This window comes from Brassica napus, chromosome C4, assembly GCF_020379485.1.
Source record: "Brassica napus cultivar Da-Ae chromosome C4, Da-Ae, whole genome shotgun sequence".
NCBI lineage: Eukaryota > Viridiplantae > Streptophyta > Magnoliopsida > Brassicales > Brassicaceae > Brassica > Brassica napus.
In genome coordinates, this window is record NC_063447.1 from 40,354,215 (window position 1) to 40,374,659 (window position 20,445).

The 20,445-nt window shown below is 33.5% G+C and overlaps 2 protein-coding genes across 3 annotated transcripts; one reads left to right on the plus strand and one right to left on the minus strand.

Moving 5' to 3' along the window:
- The first annotated feature begins 4,873 nt into the window (after positions 1-4,873).
- On the plus strand, positions 4,874-10,350 carry LOC106426993. 2 transcript variants are annotated; one of them, XM_013867721.3, is made up of 18 exons: positions 4,874-5,281; positions 5,373-5,431; positions 5,523-5,604; positions 5,688-5,755; positions 5,988-6,057; positions 6,179-6,260; positions 6,563-6,627; positions 6,848-7,789; positions 7,885-7,947; positions 8,039-8,085; positions 8,183-8,228; positions 8,300-8,379; positions 8,489-8,602; positions 8,686-8,767; positions 8,881-8,994; positions 9,218-9,298; positions 9,730-9,855; positions 10,014-10,350. In XM_013867721.3, exons 1-18 carry the CDS (start codon positions 4,994-4,996, stop codon positions 10,074-10,076), a joined length of 2,472 nt encoding a protein of 823 aa, XP_013723175.2. In that variant the 5' UTR covers positions 4,874-4,993; the 3' UTR covers positions 10,077-10,350. The 2 variants fall into 2 exon arrangements, with proteins under 2 accessions (XP_013723175.2, XP_013723176.2); XM_013867722.3 differs by having other exon boundaries at positions 9,221-9,298.
- A 227-nt stretch (positions 10,351-10,577) lies between these two features.
- Positions 10,578-11,675, minus strand: LOC106426994. Its single transcript, XM_013867724.3, has 2 exons — positions 11,078-11,675; positions 10,578-10,993 (listed from the first exon to the last, which is right to left on the minus strand). Exons 1-2 carry the CDS (start codon positions 11,439-11,441, stop codon positions 10,719-10,721), a joined length of 639 nt encoding a protein of 212 aa, XP_013723178.2. The 5' UTR covers positions 11,442-11,675; the 3' UTR covers positions 10,578-10,718.
- Between the last annotated feature and the right edge of the window lie 8,770 nt (positions 11,676-20,445).

The following is a 20,445-nucleotide window of genomic DNA, read 5'->3' on the forward strand; positions in this document are numbered from 1 at the left end:
CTGATTTTTTATTACGGTTGACGTTACCGAAAATCGTAGCAGTGATCGGTGCTCAAGGCGGTGGTGGTACAGTAGGTGCCGGCGGTGGATCCATGAAGCTGAGAGAAGTATTAGCTGCCACATATCTTTGAACCTTCAGTTAGCTTACACGTGTTTTTATCTTCTTATAAGCTTAGTAATCTGATCTTCTTGTAAGCAAAAAAGCCAACGGTTCAACTGAGCCTTACTTGGACTTTAAATTTCTTATCAATAAAATTGACATTAAATACCAAAGTGTCTGCATAAGCTGGAGTATATCCCTAATAACTTATATATTAACTTTTTAGAAATTAAAATAGACGTCAGTTTTAAATAGAAGGTGAACAAAAATTTCAATATCAGTCGACGGCTATGTTTTTAAATTGTATCTATTTATAAATTGACCGTTATCTTTTTAAATATCCGGTAAGTAAAATAAAATACCAGTTAATACAAAAAAAATCGTGTAAGTCGAAGTAAAACCACGCTAACTAAGAGCATCTCCAATGTATAACTCCATTTTTTTCCTCCAAAATAGAGTAAAACTAAAAATAGAGTAAAATTGCTCCAACCCTACTCTATTTTCCACTCCATAATGGAGTGATGAACAAACAAAAAATAGATTACTCCATTTATGGAGTAAATTTTATCATGGAGTGAGATATAGAGTTGGGTTGGAGCATTTTCTTACTTCATATTCACTTTTACTCTATTTTAGGAAAAAAAGATGGAGTAGGAATGAAAATTCCCTAACATGTTAACTCGAACTTTCGTTTAGGTTTAACAATCATGTTAATATCTATAGTTATACAATAATAATATTTTCAGCTAACAAAACTTTATCCGATTCATAACTTTATCAACACCTCCAATTATAATGTTGTACGTACATTTGTAATGTTAGCTGTAACCACTGAGAGTCTTATCGCTATCTACACAAACAAACACGGTAAATTAAGATAGTGTGTAAATTGATAAGAATTTAAAAGTTTAAGCACGAAAATGTCTCTACACATTTTAGATTCATCATGTAGAGATAATTTATGCAGAAACCAATTTAAAATGGATTTATTTAAATTTCATAACAAAAAAATGTTCTAAAATTTTGTGAATAAATACGAAGATACTATCACTTTTCTTCTTTATAAACGCCGGAACGGAACAGAACTTCAGTCGGTTTTTGCAGTGATATTATAGAAAATATGCGGTGAAGGTTGAAAACTTATTCCATTTGATATCAAATTATTAAACTTGAATAATATCTCTCTATATTATTCTTGGAAACACACATACCCATACCATATATATAAATATTAAGTAATTTTACTTACAAACTATTTAATGTGGGCCACCAATTTCTGTACCAAATTTTTAAAAAAATCTTTACCAAATCATCTCTCATTTGTACATCTACGTAAAAAGATATCTGAGGTTATAATTGTAAATTTGTTTGTCCTGCATCTATAGTTTTTTGGTAAATTCTACTGTTATAGGTACTAGATTTTTTAACCGCGCTACGCGCGGATAAGATATTATATGTATTTCTCAATTCTAAAAAATATTGTATAATATTGTATTATATTATTTAAAGAATATAAAATAAGACCACATAATATAAATATATTTTTTATATTTTCTTTGTGAAAATCATTATGTTGTTTGATTGTTGTACTTAATTCACATATTTGCATAGATATTTGTGATAGATGAATAACTATATTTTTATTATCAGTAAATAATATATATTTATTATATAATATAAGAAAAATGGAATTATTTACTTTTTAACAAACTTGTCTCATGTTGGGGACTCGGTTATAGACATATCATATTCGAATGAAACATTTTTACACTTATCAATGTTCTTAACAATCAAGAAACAAATCTGAATATCAAAACAATATCTCATACGATCTCTTTGTGGAATAACTGCTCTGAAGAAATTGAATTTATGCATCAAAAAGGACTGGAAATGGATGTGCATATGTGTTATCTAAGTCAGCTTTACAAAAAACTATTTATAGTTCATATATCATTTATGTCCATCCTATTTTTTTTGTCCATCATTTCTTAAACATCTTGAAATAAGTAATGCTAATTAATAATAAACTTTTTACTCACAAAATAAAAATCAAATTTGTCTAATTATCGCTTAATTTGTCTAACTGATATATGTATTTCTCAATTCTAAAAAATAATGTATAATATTGTATTACATTATTTAAAGAATATAAAATATGACTTCATAACATAAATATTTTTTAAATTTTCTTTGTGGAAATCATTATGTTGTTTGATTGTTGTACTTGATTCACATATTGCATAGATATTTGTGATAGATGAATAACTATATTTTTATTATCAGTAAATAATATATATTGATTATATAATATAAGAAAAATAAAATTATTTACTTTTTAAACAAACTTGTCTCATGTTGGGGACTCAGTTATAGACATATCATATTCGAAAGAGACATTTTTACAGTTATCAATCTTCTTAACATTGAAAAAACAAATCTACATATCAAAACAATATCTCATACGATCTATTTGTGGAATAACTAAACTGAAGAAATTGAATTTAAGCATCAAAAAGGACTGGAAATGGATGTGCAGATATGTTATCTAAGTCTGCTTCATAAAGTACTATTCATAGTTCATATATCATTAATGTCCATCTTATTTTTTTGTCCACCATTTCTTAAACATCTTGAAATAACTGATGCTAATTAATAATAAATTTTTTGCTGGAAAAAAATCAAATTTGTCTAATTATCGCTTAAATATTTTATTAATATGGTCTAAGAAGCTTTTAAGTGATATCATAGTTTAATTTATTAGTTTTTTTTGTTAATTTTTAGAGGTTTTTGTATTTAAGATTTTTTTCCATATTAAGCTTCTATTTCTTTCACAGAATTGATATATATATATATATATATATATATATATATATATATATATATATATATCATAAAAATTACCATCAAATCAGTTTTACTTATTTATTATTTTGTTTTAACGAAAATACACTTTTTAAATAATTTAATTTAAAATAAAATTATATATTAATTTGCTGTATTTTAACAATTTCATTGATTTAATTAATTTGCTTTGGTGGATAACTTAAAAAGTTTTCATATGAATCGGGGAAAGCAAGCTTATGTTGTTATATTATATTTATTTTGTGTATATAGAATCTATATACAATGCTAGTGTAATAAAGAAAGAACATTATTTTTTTGTAACTTCAAAAAGATACATTATTACAATTTGAAATGAATCAAAATTGAATAAAATGGTAATTAAATATTTGTAAATCTAATTGTTTAGTTGGATTCTCATGAAAAAAAAAATCGATTGGTTAAACAAATGTTTCAAAATTTGTTGTGGTATTGTTTTGTCTATAAATTATAAAATTTATTGAATTAATATATTTAATTATTGCATCCTTAAATAATATTTTATTAAGACATTAGAAAAATATGTTTTGAGTTGTTTTGTCAAATTGTACAAAAATCTATGCTTTTTCATATTTGTAACTTCAAAAAGATACATTATGACAATTTGAAATTAATCAAAATTGAATAAAATGGTAATTAAATATTTGTAAATCTAATTTTTTTTTATCTTGTTTAGTTGGATTCTCATGAAAAAAAATCGATAGGTTAAACAAATGTTTCAAAATTTGTTGTGTTATTGTTTTGTCTATAAATTACAAAATTTATTGAATTAATATATTTAATTATTACACCCTTAAATAATATTTTATTAAGACATTAGAGAAGTATGTTTTGAGTTGTTTTGTCAAAATTTTACAAAAATCTATGCTTTTTCATATTTGTCACGAAAATTTATATGTTAAACTTACTTTTACAAAATTCTTAACTTTGTCACGAAAACAAAAATCCATGCTTTTTCATATTTGTCAACGTTCTCACACTTTCTAAGAATATATTAACTTAGCCACTTACTTTTTTTTTTTTTACAAAACAAAGTATCGGAGTCTTGAAAGTTGAATTCATATTATTGTAAATGTACATAAAAGATTGTGATTATATACTTAGTGGTTCTTTATATGTGTCCAAGAAAGTGTCAATGGCTTAGTGGTAACTGTTCTATATATATATCATACCAACCCGGGTTCGATTCTCACCTTCGCATTGTTTTTTTTGTTTTTTACGAAAAATAAATGAGATGACATGGCAATTTCGGGTTCTCTGATTGGTTGATTTTTCTATCCTATGTGGACACCCTCTCCATGGCTTATATCCCCCTTTTAGTATAGTATAGATTTTGCTAATATACATATTTTCTATGTGTTTTCACCTAATTCACTCAAAAAAAAAATCAACAAATTAATCCTTTTTTAATTACCTTATTTTTTTTGGGCAAATTTCCAAAATAACACATTTTTAAGTTTATATCACAAAAATAGCACTCAAAAACTAAAATGACCAAAATAGCACATTTCTAAGTTTATACTTTGAAAATTTTAATTTTTTAATTTTTCAAAATTTGAAATCTATCCCCAAAACCTCATTTCTCAACTCTAAACCCTAAACCCTAAACCATAAACCCTAAACCCTAAACTCTAAACCCTAAACCTTAAACCATAAACCCTAAACTCTAAACCCTAAACCCTAAACACTAAATCCTAAACCCCACCCTTTAACTCTAAACCCTAAGTTTATGACTTTTGATAAAACAGTAAGTGCTATTTTTGTGACTTTTGACTTTGAGTGCTAGTTTGGGAAGATAACTTGATTTAGTGCTATTTTTGTCTTTTTTTTTTTTTTTTTTTTTTTTTTTTTTTGCAAGCATGTCGAAAATATATAAGTTCACAGTCAAGAGAAAAGGAGTCCGTTATCACTTTAGACAAGAGGACACTGGGCTCCCACAGAAATCTCCAGAAGAAAGAAGAATACATTTTCCTTCTTCTTCTTCTTCTCTAGTTTTGATTGATCTGATCACCCATGAATTCTCTGCAACTACACTGCTGCCTCCCTCCACAACACCGTCGCTGCTCTACCATCTTCACTCCCCGCACGTACCACTTTCTCGGGAAAATCAGCTTCCGAGAAAGCTTGATAACCAAAGCCAAAGCTAATTCCTTCAGTTGCTGCGCCCAATCCGAGACGACGAAGCAATCAAGTCTCGAAACTTCTTTATCAGAGAACCAGGAACCTGAACGGCCTCCGTTCGACATCAACCTCGCCGTCATCCTCGCCGGTTTCGCTTTCGAGTCATACGCTACACCTCCGGTAACTTCATTATCACTCTTCTTTTGCTAATTAAATCTTCTGGCTGGGAGAATCTTGTATCCTCCTGCTTTGATTGTTTGATTTTTCTCAGGAAAACATCGGGAAACGCGAGGTTAATGCAGCTGGTTGTAAAACTCTCTTCCTCTCAGAGTATGTCACTCTTTTCATTGACGTCTTTGTTGCCAAAGAGTTATACTAGATGATGAAAGATATTAGATTGTTATTATTATACTTGCTTCAGGTCATTTGTAAGACAAGTATATGATGGACAGTTATTTATTAAACTCAAGAGAGGATTTGATTTTCCTGCCTTGGATCCATGGGTTTGTGTTTTTTCTTGAACACTTCATCTTCTTTTTAAATTTTGGCTTAATTATTCTTATTGGTTTTTGGTTTCTGGTTTCAGGGAACTAGTGATCCGTACGTCGTGATGGACTTGGATGGTCAGGCTGCTAAAAGCAAAACCAAATGGGGGCAAGTTTCTTGCAATTTTCGTTTTTTTTTGTATTTAGCTTGATCATAATACAAGTGTTTTTATTAGTTATGTGGCTTCTTAATCAAAAGTTAGCTTTGATGTTGAGTTTCCAAGTAGATTTTCCGTTTTATCTCAAAGTTGTGACCCTTAGAAATCCATATGTTTATTTCTTATTTGATGTTATGAAGGCAGGCCTTAGTTACTGGTATAAGTGTTGAACTTTATTGACAGGACAAAAGAGCCCAAATGGAACGAAGACTTTGTTTTAAATATCAAGCTGCCTCCTGCAAAAAAGATACAGGTACAATATTTGTTTGTGTGGCCTGGCCCTGGTCAATTCTGAAAGTAGCGCTAGTCAAAGTATTAATTGAAGTTTTGAGTTTTAAACATAGTCAACTATTATGTTATTCGATGAGCGTCAGATTGCTGCTTGGGATGCAAATCTTGTCACCCCACATAAACGGATGGGGAACTCCGAAGTCGACCTGGACTGCATTTGTGATGGTGAGTTGTGGTTCACACGTTCATTACATAATTTCTGAGTTTTAAGCATTTAGGGGAGAAATGTCTGTTTTTGTTGGGTATACTTCTTTTTAATACGGATCCAAAGTTCTCCAGTGACCCTCCTCGAGAACACTATACACTAGCAAATAGTAAGATTACGAGACACTTGGCGAGGTTTTGGCGGTTATTAAGACTAGAGGAAAATCATCTGTGGATCAGTGATATATCTGATGAACCTACCACACGTCTTACTTGCAACTTCAGTCTCAAAATGTATACTTGTTCTTTTCTCTTTTGCTAAGGAAACTTGCACGAGGTGCTTGTAGAATTAGACGGTATTGGAGGTGGTGGGAAAGTTCAACTGGAGGTTAGTTTATTCTGTTAGTTTTTTATGAATCTTACATTATTACTTTGTTGGCTGAAAAGTATACAATGACTGAGGTTCCCTGTGACGAATGATTCACTTATGTAAATTGTACCTCTTTCTTATGTTCCATAGATTCACATGTTTGTGTATGCTAAACCCAAAATGTTAGTATCTCTACTACTTTGGCATTTTTCCTGACGGTATTTTAAAATAATTTCAGATTAGATACAAGGGATTTGAGGAGATTGAAGATGAAAAGAAGTGGTGGAAGTTACCGTTTATTTCAGAATTTCTTAAAAGAAACGAAATTGAGTCAGTTTTGAGCAATCTTGTTGACTCTGATGCCATTCCAGCACGTCAATTTGTAGAGTATGCATTTGGACAGTTAAAGTCACTCAATGATACTCCTCTTAAGAACACTGAACTTCGAAACAACAATATGGATGGTTCCGAAGATGACAAAAACTCTAGCTTTGAGGATTCATTGGATACAAAACACAGTAGTGAAGATAAAGAAGGTGATGATGATGGGAGCAGCAATGAAAGTGGTAGCATTCGGTCAGAAAGTAATTTGTGGGATAGCTTCCCTGACATAGTTAGTCAAAACATAGTGCAGAAACTTGGTCTGCCATCACCTAAGAAATTGAAGTTAGATGGGATGGAAATACTGGAAAAATTTGGTCTACAATCACGAAAAACTGCAGAAGCTGGTTACATTGAATCAGGGCTTGCCACTGCTGATACTCGAGAAGTTGATGATGAAAAGGAAGGTGGTCAGCTTGCTACTAATGCACCCAAGTCTTCCATTGCAGACATGAAGAATGCAACACAAGAATTGCTTAAGCAGGCTGATAATGTCTTTGGTGCTTTAATGGTTTTAAAAGCAGTAGTGCCTCAATTAAGCAAGAACGGTCTTGGTACAGAGAAGGTCTCAGAAAAAAATGGTGGTTCCGATTTCTCTAAGAGTGAGAAACTCTCTGGTCTAGTCAATGTTGACGGAGAGGATGAAAAGAACGCCGAGGAAATGAAAACACTCTTTTCTAGCGCAGAAAGTGCTATGGAGGCATGGGCAATGCTTGCCACTGCCTTGGGGCATCCAAGCTTTATCAAATCTGAATTTGAAAAGCTATGTTTCCTTGACAATGACATCACTGACACTCAAGTAAAGACTCTTCTTCTCGTTTACTAACTGATGTAAATTGTTTCCAGGAAAACAAATTCATATTAGAAACTGATAGACTAATTTGCAATCTGCAGGTGGCGATTTGGCGTGACGCAAGGAGGAAAAGAGTAGTTATAGCTTTCCGAGGAACTGAACAGGTATATATGTATCTATATCTCCTCTTCTCAATATTATGTTGTTTATTTTTCTCCTTGGAGTTATGAGCCTCAATGTTTCATATTTTGTCAGACAAAGTGGAAAGATTTGCAGACTGACTTGATGCTAGTTCCTGTTGGGTCAGTGCCATCTTTTCTTCAGCTTCTATACACATTTGAAGTTTTAACAAGCTATTATTCATCTCTCACTCAACATTTTCAATGTATGTTGCTGCAGTTTAAATCCTGAACGGATTGGTGGGGATTTCAAAGAAGAAGTACAGGTATGTTGTAAACTCTGGCGTTGTGTACCCTTTACTGAGCTATTTCCTTAATGCTGCTATGGATTTGGCAGGTCCATAGTGGATTTCTGAGTGCATACGATTCAGTACGGATAAGGATAATATCGCTGCTCAAAATGGCAATTGGATACATGTATGTGCTTGTTATTCACCTATTTGCTGAGGACGGTACAATATAGTGGTTGGTCATTACGTCTTTAGATATATTTTCTGATGCATATGCTCTCTCTTCCCATTGGCAGAGATGATGTTGCTGAGCATGAAGATAAATGGCATGTTTATGTGACTGGCCATAGCTTGGGTGGGGCATTAGCTACACTCTTGGCTATTGAACTTGCGTCAAGCCAATTAGCTAAGTAAGTATGATGAGAAATCCCTTCCCCTGACAACTAGCGGCTCGTTTGGCATTTTAGTAACATGATTTTTGTATGTTTGTTAGACGTGGAGCAATCACTGTTACTATGTACAATTTTGGATCTCCAAGAGTAGGCAACAAAAAATTCGCTGATGTTTACAACCAGGTCATGTCTCTTCTAACGTGACAAATTGTTATTGACAAGTGTGGAGTGAGATGGGCACATCGTCATAAAAAATCTCATTGGTTTATATGTTTTGCAATCTGTTCTTTCTGCAGAAAGTAAAAGACAGCTGGAGAGTCGTAAACCACAGAGACATAATTCCCACAGTTCCTCGCTTAATGGGTTATTGTCATGTTGCTCATCCTGTTTATCTCGCTGCTGGAGAAGTGGTAAGCGAACCATTTGATCATTATTTCTTAGTTTTCTCATTTGATTGTTTTTGTCTTGGGTAAGTATAGTGTGTGTAACCTGCTGAAATATGCAGAACGTTTCTTTGAACGTGACAAACCATTTATTCGTTATGAGCGCTTTAAGTTATATAATATGCTTCTTCTCCACAGTATAATGTGATTAATAATCAAAAGTTTGCTGATGAGTAATATAATGTTGCAGCAGAACATGGATTTTCAGAAAGATGGTTATCATGGTGAGGTGATAGGGGAAGCGACACCTGATATTCTTGTTAGTAGATTTGTAAGTCCTCTAAAACCTATTTTTATTTTGGTTTACTCACTAATTTTAATCAATTATCATCGTTTTACTTTTTGTTTTTTCTGTTTCTGTGTCTCATATATTTCGTCTCCATATGTTTGTTATTGGGGTTACTTGTTTTCCATAGCTAATAATTGAATACAAAACAGGAATAAGAGTTCTTTGAACTGACTTTTACTTCCTAGGAGCTGCTCTTACTATCGTCCTATAATCCTATGTTTACGCTACTAGCAGCTATTTTGTTGTGTTGGCTTCATATGCACGTGTGGCATACACGTTTATCCATATACGAATTCAAAACTTATTTACCTATTACTCTTGTACGGTTTAGAAGTTTCTACATATGAGGTACGTCGGAAGATGTAGGGATGATTACTAGTAATCTTGGATTTAAAATTGGTGCTATCTTTCAGATGAAAGGTGAGAAGGAACTCGTTGAGCAGGTACTTCAAACTGAAATCAAACTATTCAACGCAATTCGTGATGGGAGTGCCCTTATGCAGCATATGGAGGATTTCTATTACGTCACACTGTTAGAGGTATGTTATTGGTGCACTTTACTGGGGATAAATGTAACTCCAAAGTTGTTAAAGATTCAATCTCTCACATGATAGTAGCATATAAACACTGCAAGCCCATTTTTGGTGGGGAATTTCATAACTTATTGGAATCTTTTTTTTTTTGGCAATCCTTCTAGAGTGTGAAATTATATTACAAAAATGTTGAAGATCTGGAAGGAGTTGAAAAGACTAGTATATGATCAATGGGAGAGAGCTATGGCCAATATGAGAGCATCTAATGGCTCGCTCCACCTTCACCGGATTCACACTGTATACCAATTTACAAGAGATAAGCATCAACTGGGTTGCATTGTTTTCTCATTTGATTAAAAGTAAAGAATATTGTGTACACAAATGTAATTATTTTGGAGCGACCCTTGGTTCGTCTTGAAAAACATAAACATAGACACCATATCAAAAGGGAGCAAGAATGGTTGGAAGTTATACAAAATATTTGAAGGGTATAGATGTCAATGATGCTCTTTAGTACAAGCTCAGTGAAACCATGTAGGAACTTTGTGAGTTTTATTTTATCCAGTTCTTAGTTCCCCGTGCTCTAAGTCAGAAAAATACACTAGTTAAATCTAGAACTGAAACTGGAGGAAATCATTTCAAGGAAGCAATTGAACTAGTTTTGCATCCATAATGACACAGTGAATCTTAGTATCTGATCATTAAGCGTGTTTTTTTTTACCCCTGTGTTTTCTCGATGCTTGATTTTATATTACTTGTGAAGTATATACAGGAATAAATGGCTTACAGTGTCTCGAACCTTACTGAGTCTACTACTTATTCAGCAATCCCTGTGGGGAAGTGATTTAATATATGACTAAAGGAACTGTTTATTTACATGCTGCGATGAATTTTGTTTTGAATGTCGGCAGATTTTTGGGAGCAGATGAAGGTGCCTTGTTCTTCCCGCTGCTACTGCCGAGGATTCGTAGACTCTGTCTCAGCAAATCGATTTCTCTCTCCTTCCCATGTCTTTGTTTCTCCATCAAAGCTATTCTTCCTTTGAGTGTCTCAATGGTTTCTTCCCTAACTTTAACTTCCTTCTTGAGTTCTTGCACTGTGTTCTTTACTTCTCCTTCATGCGGTTTCTGTCGCAGTGTCTCTCCTACAAATATCAACTCATTACTTTTTTATTTCTCAAAGACCGAAACCAAAAGCTAAAATTTGAGACTAGTTTGCAACTTTTTACCATATGTTGTGTGGATCAGATCATCAAGCTCAGTCTTAATAGCGAAATAGAGTTGTTTCCACCTCTCCACAGCTTCTTCCCTCACAGCTCTCTCTAAGCACATCTGTTCCACGACCCATTCCCACTCGCGTTGTTTCGCCTTTGCTTCTTCTTTCTCTTGCATCTTTTGCCTCAGCTTCTTCCCCTCTTCTCTCAGATTCTTCCTCTCTGTCCTCCACTCTGTCTCAGCCATCTTCAGAGCCGAAATGACTCTCTCTTTCTCATCCAGCTCCCTTCTTGTCCGCCTTCTCCTCTCTTCATTTGATCTCCCCTTGATACTTCTCCTAGCAGTGTTTCTCTTTTGCTTGCTTGTGGAACCACCCATGGATTAGATCTTCTTCTTTTTCTCTCTTATCTCTCTGTTCTTCTAAGTGTGGTGTGTTTTTAATTTCTCTTTTATTTATTTGAAGAAAGGGTACATTCAATGAAGAGAAATGATTATTTGTGAGTGAAGAAGCTCCACATTGCGCGGCCTTGCAGCGTGTATCTCACAGGTTATCTTTATTTATATAATAACGAGGTCCCAAAAGCATCTTATATTATACTATCATTAAGCTACACTTATCCTGACACAGTACAGTGAATTTATTGGAATGTCTAATAACAAAACTAATAAAAACACTTCATGGTAATGATTCTAACGTGGGCTGTAACTAGACCATTGTGGAAACAGAGAAGAAGTTATGGGCAAAATCCGGACAGAGTACAGAATAGGAAACAAGAGAGAAAGAATTGAAGTTGAAAAAGCATATAAATTTCTCTTCAACTTCTCATTAATGGTGTGGGCTTTGATTGTTTGTCACATGCACAATAAACATGGACCCATCCCACTTTACTCCTTTTGTTTAATTTCAGAATTTATTACTTCATATTTCGTTTTCGTATAGGTTTCTCTATATATTTGGTTTAAATAGTCTTCATAGCCTATAGGTTTATTATCACGGTCCACGGAAGGCTAGACTTGCTTCATCATGAATTCCTTAAAACTCAACTGGTTTTGATCTTACAATGGACAATTTGTGATTATGAGCATAACTTGCTTTTGTGGAAAAATAGTCGACAAATGAATAGAGGGAAAAGACAAAACAAATGAGACACAAAGTCTAATCACAATCAATAACGTAGAGTTTGAATAGATAGCTAGCTATAACATCAGTCAGATCAATGTGTTCTTCTCTTCACGTGAACTTCTCTGTTAATTTGCGGTTTTATCTCAGTGCTTCTCTTTTATCTTAATCGTACATTTTCGATACGTTTGACCAATAAACTTATCATAATATTTCTCAATAAATAAATAGAACTCGGCTATTGGCATATAAGCTCTGATCGGTAACCTTGCGGAATGGCAGAATCGTGTTTTATTAAAAGAGATTACGCAACTATTTTGCCAATGAAGAAAAATTGCGGAGTGAAAAACAAAACATAAAAACGCACTTGCTGACATAAATACAAATGAACTTTTCATAAGTGAATTTTAGTGGATTATTTACAAAAGCAACACTTTCATATTTTTAAATTGTATGATTATACCATTTCCAAAATTTTAAATAAATAACATTAAATATTTTAATCATAAAATTATACTAGAATTTGTTTTATATATTATAATATGTCAATCAATTATTAATAATGTATTAAAATGTATTAAAAATTATCTAAATATTTATAATAACAAGTAAAGTATTTTTAATAGATTTTAATTACTTTCACATTTTGTAGTAATTAGTTTATTATTTAAATTTATTTTGTCTTATAATAAAATAAATACCATATAAAATATTTTAATAATCTAATATATATTCCGCCATTCTGCAAAATTGAAAATTTTCTGCAGCTTAATTGATTTTTTGCGACTCCATGATTAATCGATGTATACCAATCAGAGCCAAAGAGCTCGTTTTGCAGGTCAACCCACCTCACTTGACCCACCAACCTGCGGATTGGGAAATTTTTTCGTAAAATATCGGACCCGCCCCGTCAAATTTGCTGGTAACCCGTGGAACCCACGAGTGTTATTAAATATAATAAAAATATAATTTTTAATTATATATTAATTAGTTTGTTAAAAATAATATAAATTATATATTTGTAATTAAAATAATATAAATATTTGTAATATTTTATATATTTTTACAAAAATATATTATTTTTTAAAAGAATATTTTTAAAAAAAAATATTTTGCGGGTTCGCAGGTACCTGCTAATCAATTTCGGTCGACCTGCATCCGTCCCGTTTAAAATAAGCTCAACCTGCAATCGCACCTGCAGCTCAAATTTTCCAAATTGCTAGATCCACACTTGCCCCGCAGTGGATCAAATGGGACGGGACCCACTTGAATAAAATTCCCATCTCTTGGAAAGTTACAACTTACATACATACCCATCGGCCTCAAAAAGCTTCACCGTAAGAAATTACAAATTACCATAAACCAATATAGAAAGAGTTGTTTACACTAGGAGTTACTTTCTCTTGGATTTTAACAAGACACTTTCACGTGAGGTGTACTTAGGGTCTGCTTTATGAATTTTCCATTTCAAAATTTCTCTCATAGTTAAAAATCTTTTGTTTCCCTCGTTATATTTAAAGTAACCATTTAGTTACGTCCTCATGTATCACTAGTTAGTTTAATTTCCCTGCATTTAATTGGTATGTTTATTGAACAGTATGCTTCAGTCTTAACCCTTAATTAAAGTTGGCTAAAAAAATCGGAAGAATGGCTTAAAAAGTAAGTACAAAGACGTTAAAAGCAGGACGTATATATTCATCTTCATTTAATGTTTGAAGAACACAAGCTCTGTTCCGGATGAGGTGTGGTCAAGAGACTGGTGGTTGACTTTGCATGCATGTTAAGTATGTAAGAATATTTTATATTCTATGTGACCTATGTATCTATTGGTTTAATATAAAGTTCAAGTTCATATTAATGTTTTTAGATTCTAATATAAAGCGATACCGTGATGGATCGGTTTCGATTAATGAATTAGAATCCGGGTGTATTGATAACCCTCCTACTTTACCTTATATTCATAAATGTCCTTAATCTCATAATTATATAATATATGTTATATATATATATTAAATAATGGTATATAACATATATGACTATACGTTGTGGTACGGTTATTATATCAAAGAGTTATGTTGGAATTATGGAGAGTTGTGTTGCTTAACACACACAACTGTTTGCCTAATATAAAAGACCTTATGCATCATCTTTTTTATTCACGTAAGAAAAGTGAGAGTCTTTCAAAAAACACATAATAATAATACTGATTATTAACAAGAGAGATTAAGGGAAGGTTTGGGGTTTCTTCTCCATCAAGGAAACCACCAAAGAAAGAAGGTTAAAGAGGAGAACATCAATTGGTGGGATTGCATCCAAGCATGGATCAAGGTTAGTGTTCCTACCTTCTTTAGAATCATGTTAGGATTGAATTAAGTCAAATCTAAAATTAGGTCTTGGTCTTGAAATAGATTAACATGTGGTATCAGAGCCATTCTAGATTTAATTAATTCACCAATTAGGCGTTTGGAAAAGTTATGAACATATATGGTTTAATCCATTTTAAAGAGTGTTCATGATCCATGTAAAAGTTAACATAAGTTCTCGTAAACTGGATGGCGTAGATTGTAAACGTACTTACCGTTAAAGTGCATTTGATCAAGTCTGAGAACAAGTGTATATTACGGTTATGAATCGAACTGCAAGTTATGCACGGATCTGGTAGTCGTTGACGTAACCTTATTTGCTTGAATTAATAATATGTTCCGTTAAAAGACAAGAAGGATTCACATCTCTGCATAAATTTTAATTGTTTAAAAGTGTCAAGATTTCACGATAAAGGCACATGCATGATTAAGGGGTTTTGTGTAGTGCGCCGTCACAAAAAGATTGGTTAGAATTAATTATTTTACTCAATTAAGTTACAGCAACATAAATTGCTGGTTTCGTTGATTCATGAATGCGTTTGAATTCATAATTATGAGTGAAATAGTTAATTCATTATGGTTAAATTCTGGACGTGTTAACGGTTACTACACACATGTATGAAAAGTCAGCAATGAGAAGTTGTGTCATGGAACAAACGTGTGTATGCATGGTTTAAAAAAAAAAAAAAAAAAAAAAAAACAAGGAACCGAGTGTTGTGTCTTTACGGTTAAATGCTTCCGCTGCATTTTATTAATAGGTAACTTTGTTATGAAATATTAAAAAAAAAAAAAAAATATATATATATATATAATATATATATATAACATAATATTAGGATAAATTTACCTATTAATATTTAATGTTGTATAGTTTATAACATGTTAGTCACCAAAGTGATCTTGTTATTTACTTACAAATATTAAAATCTATAGAATTTATAATTGATCTTGATCAAGGATGCTAAATGACATAAAAGTTTGATTGATCAATTAAATTATTATTTATATTTAGGAGATCACCCAAAGGTGGATCATTAAATATAATTAATAATAAGAAAAGAATTAATCATTTTCTACTATAGTGAATAATATGTATATCCAAAGATGACATATTTATTTGACTAAAGTTGATATGATTAATATTAAAGAATATATAATTAGCATCAATGAAAGTACTTATATTTAAATATTGCCCAAAGGTTATTTAAAATATAAGTGTTAAAAGTTTCTATTAGTCTGAATATATATTAAAGTCTCAAAGCACTAACGGGTAAACATGTATGAATGCTTGCAGCTTCATCAAATGTATTTGCATCTGCTAACTCTGTTGTAAAGTTTAATGGCCTCAACTATGGTGAGTGGTTCGAGCAAATCCGGTTTACACTGGGTGTAATGGCTTTGGACTCTGCCATACTAACTGATGAGGAACCCTCAGCTATTACAGTAGATAGCTCCGAATCTGAAAAGTCTCGTTATGAGAGATGGGAGCGATCTAACAGGCTGAGCTTGAACCTTATGAGGTTGACGATGGCAGAAAGTATTAAGCCATCAATGCCTAAGACAGAGAAAGCAAGGGAATTCATAGAGAAAATTAAGGAGTGTTCACAATCGGAATTGGCTGACAAGTCGATTGTAGGAAGTCTCATGAATGAGCTAACTACAAAGAAGTTTGACTGGTCTCAGCCAATCCATGATCATTTGACGCACATGTCTAATCTGGCAGCAAAGTTAACGACCTTGGGAATGGAGGTACATGAGCAATTCTTGGTCCAATTCATCATGAACTCTCTACCTCTTGAATTTAGCCAGTTCCAGGTGAATTTACAACACCATTAAGGATAAATGGAACTTTAAAGAATTAAAGGCTATGCTAATTCAAGAGGAGGGGAGATTAAGGAAGATGAAAGATCAAGTTGCTAACCTCGTAGGTCTTGGAAGTGCCAGTAGCAGCAAAAGAACATCAAGTAGGAAAGGCAAAAGGAATGCTAAAAACTTCGTGAAAGGACCTCAAAGTCAAATCCAGAAGGAAAAGAAATGTTTCTTTTGTAAGCAAGTAGGACACTTCAAGAAGGATTGTCCTAAAAGGAAGGATTGGTTCGACAAGAAAGGTAAACATTACAGCTTTGTTTGCTATGAAATGAATCTTGTTGAAGTTCCTAATAATACTTGGTGGTTAGATTCTGGTGCTACTACTCATGTGTCTCATATTAAACAGGGATTCAGTTCGATCCAGCCCATAAGAGGACCTGAACAGTACTTGTTCATGGGAAACAGGATGAAGGCACAAATAGAAGGAATTGGGACGTATAGATTGATCTTGGACACTGGAAGTCATGTGGATCTTGAAGGATGTCTCTATGTACCTGAGTGTGCTAGAAATCTTGTTTCTGTTAGTAGGTTGGACAATTTAGGTTTTAGTATTAAGGTTGCACATGGTGTTTTCACATTGTACCGAAATGATTACTTTTATGGTAGTGGTATTATTTGATTCACTTTATAAGTTCAACCTTGATGCAAAGTTTTCTGAATCCTTATTTAATGTTGAAAGTCGAGGCATTAAGCGTAGCGCAATTAATGAAAGTTCTGCTTTCTTGTGGCATCAACGACTAGGTCATATTTCCAAAGAAAGAATTAAGAGGTTAATAAAGAATGAAATTCTTCCTCAGTTGGATTTCAGTGACTTAGATGTATGCATAGACTGCATTAAGGGAAAGCAGACGAAACATACTTTAAAGAAACCAGCCACAAGAAGCACTCAGCTTCTTGAGTTAATACACACCGATATATGTGGCCCTTTCGATGCTCCTTCATGGAGTGGCGAAAAATATTTCATCACATTTATTGATGATTACTCACGGTATGGATATACCTATCTACTGCATGAAAAGTCTAAATCTGTGAATGTCCTAGAGGTATTCATTGACGAGGTGGAAAGGCAGTTAGATAAAAAGGTTAAAATAGTGAGATCTGATAGAGGTGGTGAATTTTATGGAAAATTCGATGAAAGTGGACAATGTCCTGGTCCATTTGCAAAATTACTTGAAAGTAGGGGCATATGTGGACAATACACAATGCCTGGTACTCCTCAGCAGAATGGTGTAGCTGAGAGGCGGAACCGTACCTTAATAGAAATGGTTAGGAGCATGTTGAGTAATTGCTCATTACCCCTTTCTTTGTGGATATATGCATTAAGAACTGCAACGTATGTGCTGAACCGGGTTCCTAGTAAGGCAGTTCCTAAGACTCCTTATGAGCTGTGGACGGGAAGGAAACCTAGTTTAAGACATCTACGTGTGTGGGGTTGTCCAGCAGAAGTAAGGCTATATAATCCACAAGAAAAGAAACTTGATTCTAGGACTGTCAGTGGATTTTTCATTGGCTATCCTGAAAAATCAAAGGGGTATACATTTTATTGTCCTAACCATAGTACGAGAATAGTTGATTCGGGTAATGCTAGGTTCATTGAAAACGGTGAAACTAGTGGGAGTGGTGAACCACGAAAAGTGGACATTAATGAAGTTCAGGTTGAAGTTCCTTCACCTGTAGTTCCACCTAAAGTAGTTGTTCCTATTGTTGCATCAGACTCTAATGACACAATAGGACAACATAATGATGAGCCAATTCCACTAGCTGAAAATACTGTTGATGAACATGTCATAATTCAAGAAGAGAATAGTGATCCACAAATACCTTTAAGGCGATCTGGAAGAGAAAGAAGATCTGCCATTTCAAACGATTACGTGGTTTACACTATTGAAAATGAATGTGACTTAAGCATGGATGACGATCCGATCTCATTCAAAATGGCCATGGAAAGTGACAATTCTGAAGAGTGGTTGATGGCTCAAAAGAAGAAATGAAATCTATGGATGATAATCATGTATGGGACTTAGTAGAGTTGCCTGATGGTTTCAAAACCATTGGTTGTAAATGGGTCTATAAGACTAAACGTGACTCGAAAGGTAAACCTGAAAGACGCAAGTCTCGCCTTGTTGCTAAAGGTTTCACCCAGAAAGATGGCATTGACTATAAAGAGACCTTCTCTCCGGTTTCAAAGAAGGATTCTCTTAGAATTGTTTTGGCTTTGGTGGCTCATTATGATCTTGAGCTTCACCAGATGGATGTGAAAACCGCCTTTCTGAATGGAGATCTTGAGGAGGAAGTATATATGGACCAACCAGAAGGATTCGTGGTCACAGGAAAAGAAAATTTGGTGTGTAAGCTGAGAAAGTCAATATATGGACTAAAACAAGCTTCTCGACAATGGTATATAAAGTTTAATGATACCATCACTTCATATGGTTTTGTAGAGATCATTGTTGATCGATGTATCTACATTAAGATCAGTGGGAGTAAGTTTGTGATTTTAGTCCTATATGTTGATGATATTTTACTTGCTGCAAATGACATGGGTATGTTACATGATGTGAAGAAGTATCTCTCTAAGAACTTTGAAATGAAAGATATGGGTGAGGCATCTTATGTGATCGGAATAGAATATTTCGAGATAGATCACAAGGACAGTTAAGTTTGTCTCAGGAAGGATATATCAATAAGATCTTAAAGAGATATAAAATGGAGAAATGCTCTGCAGGAATAACTCCAATTCAGAAGGGGGACAAGTTCAGTAAAATGCAATGTCCTAAAAATGAATTGGAGCGGAAAGAAATGGAAAGAATTCCCTATGCATCGGTGGTTGGGAGTTTGAACTATGTTCAAACATGTACTCGACCTGATATCAACTTTGCTGTTGGAATGTTGGGTCGATATCAAAGTAATCCCGGAATGGACCACTGGAAAGCTGCAAAGAAGGTTCTCAGGTACTTGCAAGGCACCAAAGAGAACATGCTTACATATAGGAGATCTGATCAGCTGGAAGTTATAGGATATTCAGATTCAGACTATGCCGGATGCGTTGATAGCAGAAAATCGACGTTTGGCTACTTGTTCCTATTAGCTGGGGGAGCAATATCATGGAAGAGTGGAAAGCAGTCTGTCATTGCTACTTCCACTATGGAGGCTGAATTTGTGGCATGCTTTGAGGCCACAATTCATGCACTATGGCTGCGGAACTTTATCTCAGGGCTTCGGATTGTCGACACTATAGCCAAGCCGCTGAGAATTTACTGCGATAATTCAGCAGCTGTCTTCTTTTCAAAGAACGACAAGTACTCGAAGGGTGCTAAGCACATGGAGTTAAAGTACCTGTCTGTTAAAGAAGAAGTTCAGAAACAGAGAGTGTCATTCGAGCACATAAGGACGGACATGATGGTAGCGGATCCGCTAACTAAAGGTTTACCACCCAAGGCGTTCAATGGCCATGTAGAACGTATGGGTATTATAGATAAGGCTTTGCTATTTTAGTTATGGGATGCTCATTATGTATTTGACACTGAGAATTCACATAAATTATGTTTCTGATTTATTTATTATGTTATCATTAAAGTATGTGTATACACTTATGGTTTGTAGATAACATATGGTTGGTTTGAGAAATAAAAGTTCTTCTCATATAAGGATTGATATAAAATTGGAATTGATTTGTGATACATGGAAGGGACTATGTCGTTTAATGGCATACAACCGCCATGATTCGATCAATTCAAATTTTTAGTAAAGATCAAGTGAATTTGATATAAAAGTGCACATTAAAGTTATTGAACCTTAAGTAGACACAAAGGTCAAGTGGGAGAATGTAAGAATATTTTATATTCTATGTGACCTATGTATCTATTGGTTTAATATAAAGTTCAAGTTCATATTAATGTTTTTAGATTCTAATATAAGCGATACCGTGATGGATCGGTTTCGATTATGAATTAGAATCCGGGTGTATTGATAACTCCTACTTTACCTTATATTCATAAATGTCTTATCTCATAATTATATAAATATGTTA